Here is a 12,395-nt window from a genome sequence, read left to right as displayed (position 1 = left end):
TTGTTAATCACATTGCAGAGCTATTATTCCATGATTCTCACCCTTGTGAAATCCAAATTTGAAATTATGTCTCATTACTTGTTAAAAGATGGATATACACCTAATCTTTCCATCTAAGAATTTTGAGGACTTCAAGCGCGCGCGCGCACATATATATATATATATATATACACACGTTTGTGTTATTTTTCTTAGACCTACTATTCTAGTTTTTTAATGGCATCTTTTGTAACTGAAAATCATAAGTGCACAACTAAACTTCACTCCAAAACAAAGAAGAGAATCCAAACATTTTAGTTTTCCTTTGCAATAATTTTGATTTTTTCTGGAAATCTTCATCAATGATTTAATGAGAAAATAATTTACTAACATATTGTTTTCACAATTTGAGTAAAAATCAATTAAAACTAAAATATTTAGGGGTCCTTTGGTATGATGGATAAACAAAAATAATTCTGAGATAAAAATTTAGTACCGCTTTATCTCGTTTTTGGTTATTAATCCTAAAATAAGTTATCCTAGGATTAAAAATACTACCGGGATAAGTTATACTTGCTAGAGGATGGAATCAGAGGTGGACATATATTGAACAAAGTGGTGTCACGCGTCACCGTTTCGTCGGAAAATTTTACTAAGCATATGTAGTTATACTGCGTCGAAACGAATAATAAATACAAAATGACACCACTTGACATGTATTCATATTTGGCATGTTGGTTAGGTTCCTTCTTTTGCTTTAAACAAATACTTGAAAAGCCTCTTGTTAAAAATTGTAGTTAAATAAAATTGAACTCAAGACCGCTTCTAACGTATGACTCCACACAAATATGCACTAAGACTATTACTCATTTAGAAATGTTATAATTAACGTTTTTGGTTATACACTCTTATGTGAATATCGACACCGTTTATAAGAAATCTTGCGTAGTGGAATAATAATTCTAAGATAACTTATCCCATGATAAAGCATTAAAATTAGCAATTACATAATTAATACAACATATTAAATAATCAATAAAAACAATATCAGAATAATAAATTCCAACATAACCAATTGCAGTATATCTATCTAATCCAAGCATAACTCGTTTACAAACCAAACTATCACTTATAGATCATACAATCAATATACCTGACTTAGGCCCGTTCGACCCTAAAAAAATTTCCTTTTTTCAGAAATGTGTTTATCCATATAATTTTGCAAGTTTTTAAAAATGAGTTTTTCAAAAAATTACTTTTTCAGAATTTTCAAAAAAATAATAATTTCCCACTAACAAAACTACAATATTTTTTCAAGCGAAATGCATGTCCAAACATAATTTCAAATGACAAATACCATTATTCAACTTAACTTCAAATACTATTTTTTTCAATAATTATAATATTTTTGTCCAAACGCCTCCTTGTTGTTTTTTTTGGGTCCCACAATTTGTTTCGCCGGGCCCCGCAATCCTTGTTCAAAAATTTGATGCCAACGAGAAATAAACTACACTACATTGTTATTCAACAATGGAGGTTCGCAGCCATGCTCTTCTGCACATATAAATACAAATATCCAAATTAAATCTAAAACCAAACTCACATTCCCATTTTCATAGATCTAAATACCCAGATTCCTTTTATTGGAATTATCGCCTCTCTGCTCTTGATTTTTTGGCCATGGCAGAACAATTACAGAATTGGGTTCTTATGGTGACTGCTCAAACACCCACAAATATAGCAGTGATTAAGTATTGGGGAAAGAGAGATGAGGATTTAATTCTTGCTATTAATGATAGTATTAGTGTTACCCTTGATCCTGCTCATCTTTGTACCACTACAACTGTTGCTGTTAGTCCTGCTTTCAATCAAGATCGCATGTGGCTCAATGGAAAGGTAATCTTTTTTCACTTGATCAGTCTATTTTTTTGTAAAATTTGATGGGTATTTGTTTTTTAAATTTTGTTTGGGTTGATTTGTGTGGAAAATAGATTGGTTGGCTGCTCATATGTTCAGAAAGTTCAGTTTTTGATGAGGAAAACTGATAATCTCTCTGTGTATATGTTTTAGTAATTTTTTAAAAAATTTGATGAGTATTTGTTAATTTTTTCTGTGTTGATTTGTGTAAAAGAAGCTGTTTTGGCAGCTCAGGTCTTGTGAAAGTTCAGTTCTTGATTAGTACAACAACAACAACCCAGTATAATCCCACTTAGTGGGGTCGGGGAGGGTAGTGTGTACGCACACCTTACCCCTACCCAGGGTAGAGAGGCTGTTTCCAAATAGAACTCCGGCATCCTTCCCTCCAAGAACTTCCCACCTTGCTCTTAGGGATCACAACCTCTTGGTTGGAAGTGGAGGTTGCTTACCATCAGAGCAACCCCTCTTGTCTGAGTAAAAATGATAATTTCTCAGATTTAATAAAAAAATGATGACTATATGATTTCGAAATATTTGATGGGTATTTTTTTTTTTTTTTTGTAATTTTGTTTGGGTTGATTTATGTAAAGAAAAGTGGTTTGGTAGCTCAGATGACTATGATTTTGTAATTTTGTGTGATGGGTAAATATATTTTTTTTTTTTTTTTGTAATTTGTATGAAAGAAAACTGTTTTTGAAGCTCAGGTATTGAGAAAGTTTAGTTCTTGATGAGTGAAACTAATAATTTCTCATTGTATTTAACACACAAAAAAAGGACTACATGCTTTTGTGATTTTGTGTGGCTCAATGGGAAGGTAAATTTTTTTCACTTGCTCAGTGTAATTTTTTGGAAAAAAATTGATTGGAATTTGTATTTCTGTAATTTTTTTGGGTTGATTTGCATGAAAGAAACTGTTTTGGCAGCTCAGATGTTGAGAAAGTTCAGTTCTTTGATGAGTGAAACTGATAATTTCTTAGTGTATTATTTAACTGGAAAATGATGACTATGTTTTTATAATTCTGTGTGGCTCAATGGAAAGGTAAATTCTTTTCACTTTCTCATGTAAATATTTTTAAAACTTTTGATGGGTATTTGTACTTTTGTAATTTTCTTTGGGCTGATTTGTATGAAAGAAACTATTTTCGCAGCTCAGATGTTGAGATAGTTCAGTTCTTGATGATTAAAAGCTTATATTTTTCTCAGTGTATTTAATTGATTTTTTTTTTTTTAAAATGATGACTATACATTCTTGTGATTTTGTGTCGTTCAGTGAAAAGGTAAATTCTTTTTCACTTTTTCAATGTTAAATTTATACAAAATTTGATGGGTATTTGCTTTTTAATTTTGTTTGGGTTGATTTATGTGAAAGAAAACTGTTTGGCAGCTCAGATGTTGAGAAAGTTCAGTTCTTGATGAGTAAAACTATAATTTCTCAATGTATTTTATTAAAAAGAATGATAACTATGTGTTTTTATTATTTTATGTGGGTCGATAACGTGAAAGAAGACTGTTTTTGAAGCTAAGATGTCTTAAAATTTTGGTTCTTGAAGAGTAGAAATTTCTTATTTCCTCAGTGTAAGTTTATTGAAAGATTGAATAAGCTTTTGTTTTTGTAATTTTATACGTGGTTGATTTATGTGAAAAAAGGCTGTATTGGCAGCTCAGATGTTGGAAAGTTCAATTCCGGAAGAGTAAAACATTCTCATTTTCTAGGTGTATTCGTTTTTCAATCCGATGAGTACTTATTCATACAATATTATATGGGTTGATTTAATGTGAAGGAAGACTGTTTGGGCAGCTGTAATATTGGGGAACTTTTAGTTCTTGATGAGTAAAATTTCTCATTTTCTTAGTGTAAGTTTCATTTTAAAAGTTTGGGTGAGTTGTAATTTCTTGTGGGCCGATTTATGTGAAAGAAGATTGTTTTGCAGCTCAGATGCTGGTAAAGTTCAGATATTGAAGAGTAATATGTTTTAATTTCTTGAGTTGAGTTTATTAAGTTTAATGGGGATTGATCTTTTCCAAGGAAGAGCATTTTGGAAGCTCAGATAGTGGATTCTTACCTGCACGATCGTATGCTCTTATGTTATGAGAGCATCAGCTATGTGTTCTTTTCGCTGTGTGTGATTACATGTAGTGGAATCAAGGGGGTTCAGAAAACGTTTAGGGAACTGAGCTCCCTATTTCATCCTTCCCGCGCTAAGTAGATTGAATCATATCAAATCTTTGCACCTTTTGGTCATTCTTTGTTAATTTTCTACATTATATGGAGTGAGATTTCGTGGGAGGATGCAATTCTAGTTTAATAATGGGTCAAATATTGGTTATCTTCTCTGGTTTTGCTGCGGAAATTTGTAAAGATAGTCCTGAGGAAAATAGATATGAAACAATACAATTCATTTCTGTGCAATCTTAGAAAGCTGAGCTCATTAGATTTATTCCTTTCCCTCTTTTTTTCAGCAAGGAGAAAGAACCTTATGTTGTGGATTCTTATATCTGGATCTTGACACTTTTATATTCATTTTTGCTCATTGTGCAGGAAATATCCCTCTCCGGAGGCAGATACCAAAACTGTCTTAGAGAAATTCGAGCTCGTGCTAGTGACGTTGAGGATGAGAATAAGGGTATCAAGATCGCGAAAAAGGATTGGCAGAACCTGCATGTGCATATTGTTTCTTACAATAATTTTCCTACTGCTGCCGGTTTGGCTTCCTCGGCTGCTGGTTTTGCTTGCCTAGGTATGATTGACAATTTCTTAACTTCTCTTTTTGATAACCAAGAAATCCCCGAAGCACAATGAACACGGTTTGACACTCGGTCAAGCATGGGCTTGCCCCTCTACCTTCTCCCCTCAGATATCATGCTTTTGTATAGTAATCAACAATAAAATTCTTAAGAAGGCTGACTTAATCTTCAATTCACAAATTTCATAATGAACTTTTATTATCTTTATAGACAAGGGCCGAAGAAGATAACACACAAGCAGAAGCTCCATCTCAACGCAGTCATGAACATGCATATGTAATATAGATTGGCAACCATGGATAACTCTTACCACTAACTCACCACCAACATGGATACAAAATAAGGCAACATTCACTAGAACCCAAGAAGCTCAAATGAATAGATAAATGCACTACCTTATCAGCAACTTCATTCTTTTAAAGGCCACTTACAAGATATAAAAGTTACACAACATAGTTTTCGTTACCGGAAAAGGAGCAATGTTAGAAAGAAGTTGATTTGCAATTTGCATCAAGTGAAGCTCACATTACTTGGGTCACTATATAATATGCATGAATAGAAAATGGTAACATAGATCATCTTGTAAAAGAAAGAGCGTGGACAAAAAAAGCTTACACTTTCCATCTAAGTTGCTTGCACTATTCACTTCGGTGTCGTACCCGTGTCAACACAAGTGTGGGTGTGGGATCCTGTACCGGATCTGATCATTCGATTTTGGGTACTTAGACTAAGATTGACAGAGAAATTCAAAATAGATATAATAATTTCTGAAATCAATACAAAAGCTAGGGTGAAATTGAAAAAAATGGAATACCTTTTATATAAAAATTTCTATGTCCGTCCTTATACTTTTATCTCTTTCTCGGATTCTTCTCTTGATCAATATTTCTCCTTCTAGGACTACCTAATAAGTTTTTCTCATAATGTATCATAATTTAGACATATTTTTATAACTGTATTTTTAGATATTTGAATTACTTCTCGAATCTACATATCCGGATCCGTACCACCGAATCATAAAGGACCTGACCTCTAGATCCTCACTCGTATCGGATACCCACGCCCGAGTCCCAGCAACTTAGCTTTCCATTAACTAAATAATCTATCAAGGGTTTGGAACTATTTTCCTTGCCAAGCAACATGATATGTTACTGATCGTAGAACCTAAGGTCATGTTACAAGCTAAAAACAATACATGCAACACTTCAGAAGATATCCAATAAACGGGAAAAAGTACCAAAATTATGGAACACTCCAGAAAAAGGCAAGATCTTTGATGTTTGCCGGTTGAAGTCAGATATTAGATTTAGCAACTAAAGCATCAACAAAATATCCAGCATTATATACTTAAAGAAACAAATTACTTTCAAATATTATAAACCACACAAAATGCTTATGCACTGGAAAATAAAGTAAATTACACAGTTAGATCAGATTCCAACACGTGTAATATGTCTGTACATTATACTACATGAACACTATGCAAGTCCATGCAGAAAAGAATTTTCTAAAACTCTTGAACGGAGTACTCCAATTACTTTTCAAGGTTAATTTATGACCTTCAACTAACTTATGTCTCCTATATGCAGTTTTCTCCCTTGCAAAATTGATGAATGTGCAAGAGGACAACGGGAAGCTTTCTGCCATAGCACGGTAATTCATATCGGTCGTGAATATTTCCTTTAACTGGTTTTGTTTTTCTATATTTCGTGTCAAAAAAGATTAAAATCAGGTTGAGGTTACAACATATAACGCATCTATCTTTCTCTATTCCACTGCCCATTCAATAACTTAAATAAATAATCAATGTGACAAACTTCATTAATTCACGCACAGGCAAGGTTCGGGAAGTGCTTGTCGAAGTTTGTATGGAGGATTCGTCAAGTGGATCATGGGAAAAGTATGTCGAGCTCCTAACTTCGTGTTGTAACATCTCCCGCCATGTATTATATCTTTTTTAGTCTTTTTTCTAATTTTTTCCCAACGTATAAAGGAGGAAAATGGTAGCGATAGCATTGCTGTTCAGCTTGTAGACGAAAAGCACTGGGATGAGCTTGTTATCATCATTGCAGTGGTATGTACTTTCCATCCAAATTATGATTGTTTTAGGAAAACTCAGCAATTTATATGTTATTGCTAGGCAGTGAGAAGGGAGAAAAAATTTGTCTGTCTCTCCTATCCGGATTCGAAAATATCAAATGGAAAAAGTATATAAGGCTCAAAAACTTATGTATAACTAGTAAATACTCACACTATAAGATTAAAAATTAAATTATATACAAGTTAAGAATTTCACATATTCAAGTTAGTCATTTGTGTCAATACATTACCTTGGTTTTTGTTGTCAAAAAGCTTATTGGCAGATATGAAGATTTGAGTAGGCTAATACAAAGTTTTAAAATATGATAAAGTTATACCATTGTAAATTTGAAAAGATGAAATAATAACTTAAAAACTTGAAAGTAGATCCATTACATTTCTAATGTCATGACCATGCAAGGAAATAACGATGTTTTTAAAATTTTGGAACTTCTTAACAAAGATAGTAGTGTTCTTATAGTAAATAGTTTTGTATTAAATAAAAAGTTCAAATGATGAATACCAAAAAATATGAAGTTTTTTAATGATATAATTGTAATTACAATTTTATCCAATACGTAATACACCTATGAAAGATAGAAAATTTGATCAACATGTTGTATTGAAGTTTCGTGCTCTATATAATAGTATAAATAATATGCATTTCTTATAGTTACAAAATTATAAATATTATATAATTGTTTTTATAATTGCTTCATCAGTAAACTATGTATAACTTTTATATTTAACATAAATAAGAGATTTCAATTTTTTTAGATTTGGTTGAGGTTGTTCAAATGAGTGAGTAAATTAAGTTAAGTTTCTATTAATTTGTAAATATACCTACCCCATATTCTAGTTTTTCCTTTTTTCACGTACATTCATTCTGTTTGCATTTTCCTGGTTATGACGATTTCATTTTTTAATTTCAACTCGATTTTTCTGAATAAACTGTCTCTATTTCTCATTAAAAGAAATATATGGAGGAATTAATTCTTGAAAAGATTAATTTATAGCTTTGTATCTCAAAGAGTTAGAAGAGTGAACTTTAAATAAAAATATACATAAATTTATTAAAAAAGAATATGACATCTTATTTAAATTTTGGCTTTTGGCACCGATTTTATTGAGCTGGCCTGAAATCTTTCTAATTTCAAATTTTGGTTTTGTTGTTTCTATTTTCCAAGATTTTGCAAGACTTTTTGTAAGTGGTTATATACATTTCCATCATCAGAAAAGCTAAGTAAAATGAATTTGTCAATTTGCAGTGCATAAATCTTAGCTCCATGACAAAAAAAAAAAAAAATCTTAGCTCCATGACAAAAAAAAAAAAAAACACGGGGAGAAGAATTTGGAAAAGTAGGAACAACCAACACTACTTAACTTTGCCTTTTTTATTTCTCCTCATGCTGTCTTGTTCTACTTTTCCTAGGATGATACTTGCATGTGCATTACTTTTGTGCATTTGTGATATCTAGAATAATATGTGGAACAGAAACCTAACTTAGCCCATTGGAACTGCACTCCTTGAGACCTAAAAATAGGAATATCTTTGTCGGAAATAAGGTTGTAGAGAAGAACTTGGTTTCTATTATTATTCTTCTGACGAGCCCCTTCTTGTAATGAGTCTCTGATTCAAGTTTTAGATATTTGAAAACCCCTTCTTTTAGAAATACCCAGTTCCGTTAACGTGAGTCAATAGTGCTATACTGGGAAGTGGGAAATTGAAAGGGAAAAAGAAAGAATATTCTGCTTTTATTTCCTGCTAACTAATCTAGAACTTTAACTGCCACATATTTGTGTACTTGTACGTGCTCTACAGTTTTTATTTCTTTCTTTCCAAATGGAAATCTTTTTTTTTTTTTTGAAATGGTAACATATTTCATTAAAAATTGAACTTAGCACAAAGATAGTGCTAATGGAAACAGACCCTAGTTACAAGACTTCCAGAAAGACAAAAACAAGGCAAATCTTATTGCTACTGTACTTCCAACTTCGCACTTGTAACTGACTCCTAGTTCTCCAATACCAACGTTAAGCTGCTTCAGTAACTCATTATTCTTGATAATAAATTAATGAAGTTTAATCAATTGAATTACACAAGCGTTGCTCATTGGAATAACTTTTGGGTGCATTTTTTGTTTTCAGCTCCACAAAATAAACAGGATTCTGAACTTGCATCATCTTCTAAAATAAGATGTGTGCATAAATGATGATGCAATCAGTTTGATTGTGCACTAACTAGTCGACTTGTGCCTTTTGATCTTTCTCCCTTTAATATTTTCTATTACGTGACGTACTTCAGGTGAGCTCACGGCAGAAGGAAACAAGTAGTACCTCAGGAATGCGTGATACTGTTGAAACCAGTGCACTTATAGAACACAGGGCAAAGGTATTCCTTGTACTCTTGATTACATTTGAATTTTGCTGCTTGACACATCTTCAAACAATATTCTAAAATATCTCCAGCTTATTTTCATTAGTTCTTTTAATTGGTAACGTTGTATCAGATGTTTGACTTTTCATTTGTATTAAATATTGTAGGAAGTAGTACCAAAACGCATTATTCATATGGAAGAAGCTATACAAAATCGTGATTTTCCAACTTTTGCTCAACTGACTTGTGCCGACAGCAACCAATTTCATGCAGTTTGCATGGATACTAGCCCTCCTATATTCTACATGAATGACACATCTCATAGGCAAGTTGTCTTAAATTCAGCCTATAGCTTAAGATGTGTTGTCACGTAATTCTTGTGATCTCTTATACCGAAAGTGGGAGAAACAAGTTTTGATGGTGTGTTAACTTTTCAGGGTAATTGGCTGTGTTGAGAAATGGAACCGTTCAGAAGGAACTCCACAGGTTTTCTACCTTACCATGCTCTTGTTCTAATAGCTAATTGCATGATCTGGTTATTCTTCTCTTATACTGAAGTAATAGAACGGGTCACCAAAGTTTGAGTGTGTAAGTGACTTTCTGGGACAAGTTCAGGATGCAACATATGTAATTTCCATTTTCTGGAGACTTGTCTTTTTTTTAATATTCGTAACGGGTAGTGACTGCTTCCTTCATACCTCTCTCCCCAAACTTCGTGCACCTTTCTGTGTTGAAGATTCTGCTAACTCATGATGCATCCAAATATTGAAATTTTCCGCTTTTGAGCTGGTTTTGACGCTATAACAAGCAACTTTCGGACTTATCTCAAACCTTTTTAAACTCTGATTGACAATTCAATATCAGGCTAGTTAGCCTTATTGCTGACTATTATTTCAGTTCACATTTCGCTTTCTCCTGCAAGTTTGATGTCAAAAGTAGGTGTAATCTAGCAAGAATAAATGCATATTCCATTTTTAGTAAACATAAGAATGTTTGCAGGTTGCATACACCTTCGATGCTGGACCAAATGCTGTTCTAATTGCACGTAACAGAAAGGCTGCCACACTTATGCTTCAGAGGCTTCTCTTCCACTTCCCTCCAAATTCAGATACTGATCTAAACAGGTACGTGTTCCATCTAAAAGATTCAAAGTTCTAATGTAAGTACGAAGGAAGTGATTTTCGAGAAAATATTTTTCGGGAAATAACTTATTTTTTTTTAGAAAATATTGGAAAATATTTTCCGGTATTTGGTTTGAGAACGGAAAAGTATTTTGCAAAAAAACATTTATTAAAGATTGACAATAATATTAACAAACCTATAACGGTTTGACGAAATTCTGAGAATTAAAGATTGATTATAATGTCTAAGTGCTAGTTAAAGCGGTGATATAAAGTTACGAATTGAGGTAATTGTGAAGGAATATGATTTATGCAGAAAAGTAATGGAAAATATTTTCCCTAGAAAGTATTTTCTGGAAACCAAACACTAGAAAATAAAATATTTTCCTCTGTACCAACACACCCCGCCATCAGGGGGTACGTAAGAATTTTTGTAAGTGGTGTCGAAATTTATAGAAGAAGGGAATAATAACTTTAATTATCATACTTCTAGCCAAGAAATAGTCTTAGTTAATTGGTTTTGTTGAGTCAAGTAAAAATGATCATGAGTTCAATTCTACTTCATCACAATTTTTAACCACAGAGGATCTCTCAAATATTTGCAAAAAATGTGCTAGTTGAGGTTTGAACCTTTGATCTCTTAGAGCAAAATCAAGTACATAACCAACACATCAAAAGACAATTTATGTTAAGTGGTCATTTTTTCCTACTTATCTGTTTCCTCACAGTATTAATACATATATTTAATAAAAAATTTCGACGAAGCGATGTCACGTGATACTGCTTTGTTAAGCGTGCATCCAACCCTGTCCGCCATGATATGCATTCTGGACCTTGTGTTATCAACATGCAACCAAACCATCTTCACTGCTCCTCATTGTTCTTTTTCCCTTCTCTCCAGCTATGTCATAGGCGATAAGTCAATTCTGAAGGATGCTGGGATTCAGGACATAAAGGATGTGGAAGCATTGCCGCCTCCACCTGAAATTAAGGACAAAGTTCCAGCTCAGAAATACAAGGGTGAAATTAGCTACTTCATCTGCACAAGACCAGGTAGAGGTCCAGTTTTGCTGACGGACGATAGCCATGCTCTCCTCAATCCAGAAACTGGACTGCCCAAGTAAAAGATCAATTTTTTTTCTTTTTTTCGTACGAATGTGCTTAGTTCTCGGGGCAACTCTAAGTCTTGAGATCCAAGTGTTGCAGCCTCTTTAGCCTTTAAACGGTGGAGGCTGCTGCCATTTTAAACTGGTTTTAGTTTGGATGAAATTTGAATTCAAAGCTTTTGTTTGTAGCTTGGGCTCCTGTATTGTTTTTCAGTTGAATTAGCTGTGTACTCTTTCATCTTTGAGCAATGAAATAAAAGTCTTCAAAGTTGCTTCTTTTACGCTTTTAGAGAATCACATACTCATATGAAGTCCAAGCAGCTTTATATTTGATTAATTTTGTGCGATAGGATTGACGTATTTTCACTTCCACTCGTAAACAACAACAACCACCCAGTGAAATTTCACTTGTGAAATTTGGAAAGGATAGTGTGTACCTAGATCTTACCCCTACCCTGAAGGATAAAGAGATTGTTTTCGATTGACCTTTGGCTCAAGAAGACGAAAATAGACAATAGATAGGTAGCGGCAACAGAAAGCAGAAAAAAATAGACAATAGATAGGTAGCGGCAACAGAAAGCAGAAAAATAATAACAGCATCGTAAGAGCCCGAAAATAGATGGAAAAGCAATAACCAGTAATAAAAGTACAGTACTATGAAAAAAGGAAAAATAGTGAACACTACATTAACCACTAGCAGTCTGAGACAAAACACTATCAGACTAACCTCACACCCGGTACGAAATAGAAAAACGCTCAATTACCTTCTAACCTTCAACCCGAATGCTTGACCTCCACATCTTCCTATTAAGGGTCATGTCCTCGGAAATTTGAAGTCGCGTCATGTCCTGCCTGATCACCTTTCCCCAATTCTTCTTAAGCCGTCCTTTACCTCTTCTCATACTCGCCAAAGCCAACCACTCACACTTCCACTCGTAAACAAAATAAAAAATTTAAGAGCTAAACACCCCAAGTCAAAGTGTTAATTAATATCATATAGAGAAAATGATCAAAATGGTCCTTAATGTATCGAGGTTGAACTATTCTAGTTCGTAATATGTACTTCTTAAC

At 33.3% G+C, this 12,395-nt stretch overlaps 1 protein-coding gene across 1 annotated transcript; it reads left to right on the top strand.

The window, feature by feature from the left end:
• Positions 1-1,487: 1,487 nt before the first annotated feature.
• LOC107811776 (diphosphomevalonate decarboxylase 2) lies at positions 1,488-11,600 on the top strand. The gene is made up of 10 exons (XM_016636766.2): positions 1,488-1,875; positions 4,436-4,634; positions 6,231-6,294; positions 6,478-6,541; positions 6,635-6,715; positions 9,026-9,112; positions 9,265-9,422; positions 9,535-9,583; positions 10,097-10,221; positions 11,120-11,600. The coding sequence occupies exons 1-10, from the start codon at positions 1,660-1,662 to the stop codon at positions 11,340-11,342; spliced, it is 1,266 nt and encodes a 421-aa protein (XP_016492252.1). The 5' UTR covers positions 1,488-1,659; the 3' UTR covers positions 11,343-11,600.
• The last annotated feature ends 795 nt before the right edge of the window (positions 11,601-12,395 follow it).

The sequence above is a fragment of the Nicotiana tabacum genome, chromosome 11 (genome assembly GCF_000715075.1).
Source record: "Nicotiana tabacum cultivar K326 chromosome 11, ASM71507v2, whole genome shotgun sequence".
NCBI lineage: Eukaryota > Viridiplantae > Streptophyta > Magnoliopsida > Solanales > Solanaceae > Nicotiana > Nicotiana tabacum.
This window is presented reverse-complemented; position numbering and strand designations above follow the sequence as displayed.

What these genes read in the sequence shown, in the direction of transcription:
- LOC107811776 (XM_016636766.2), top strand. Translation starts at nt 1,660, where the DNA reads ATGGCAGAACAATTACAGAATTGGGTTCTTATGGTGACTGCTCAAACA. An exon ending in GCATGTGGCTCAATGGAAAG is followed by an intron (nt 1,876 to 4,435) that starts GTAATCTTTTTT and finishes CTCATTGTGCAG; the next exon opens with GAAATATCCCTCTCCGGAGG. An exon ending in TGCTGGTTTTGCTTGCCTAG is followed by an intron (nt 4,635 to 6,230) that starts GTATGATTGACA and finishes TCCTATATGCAG; the next exon opens with TTTTCTCCCTTGCAAAATTG.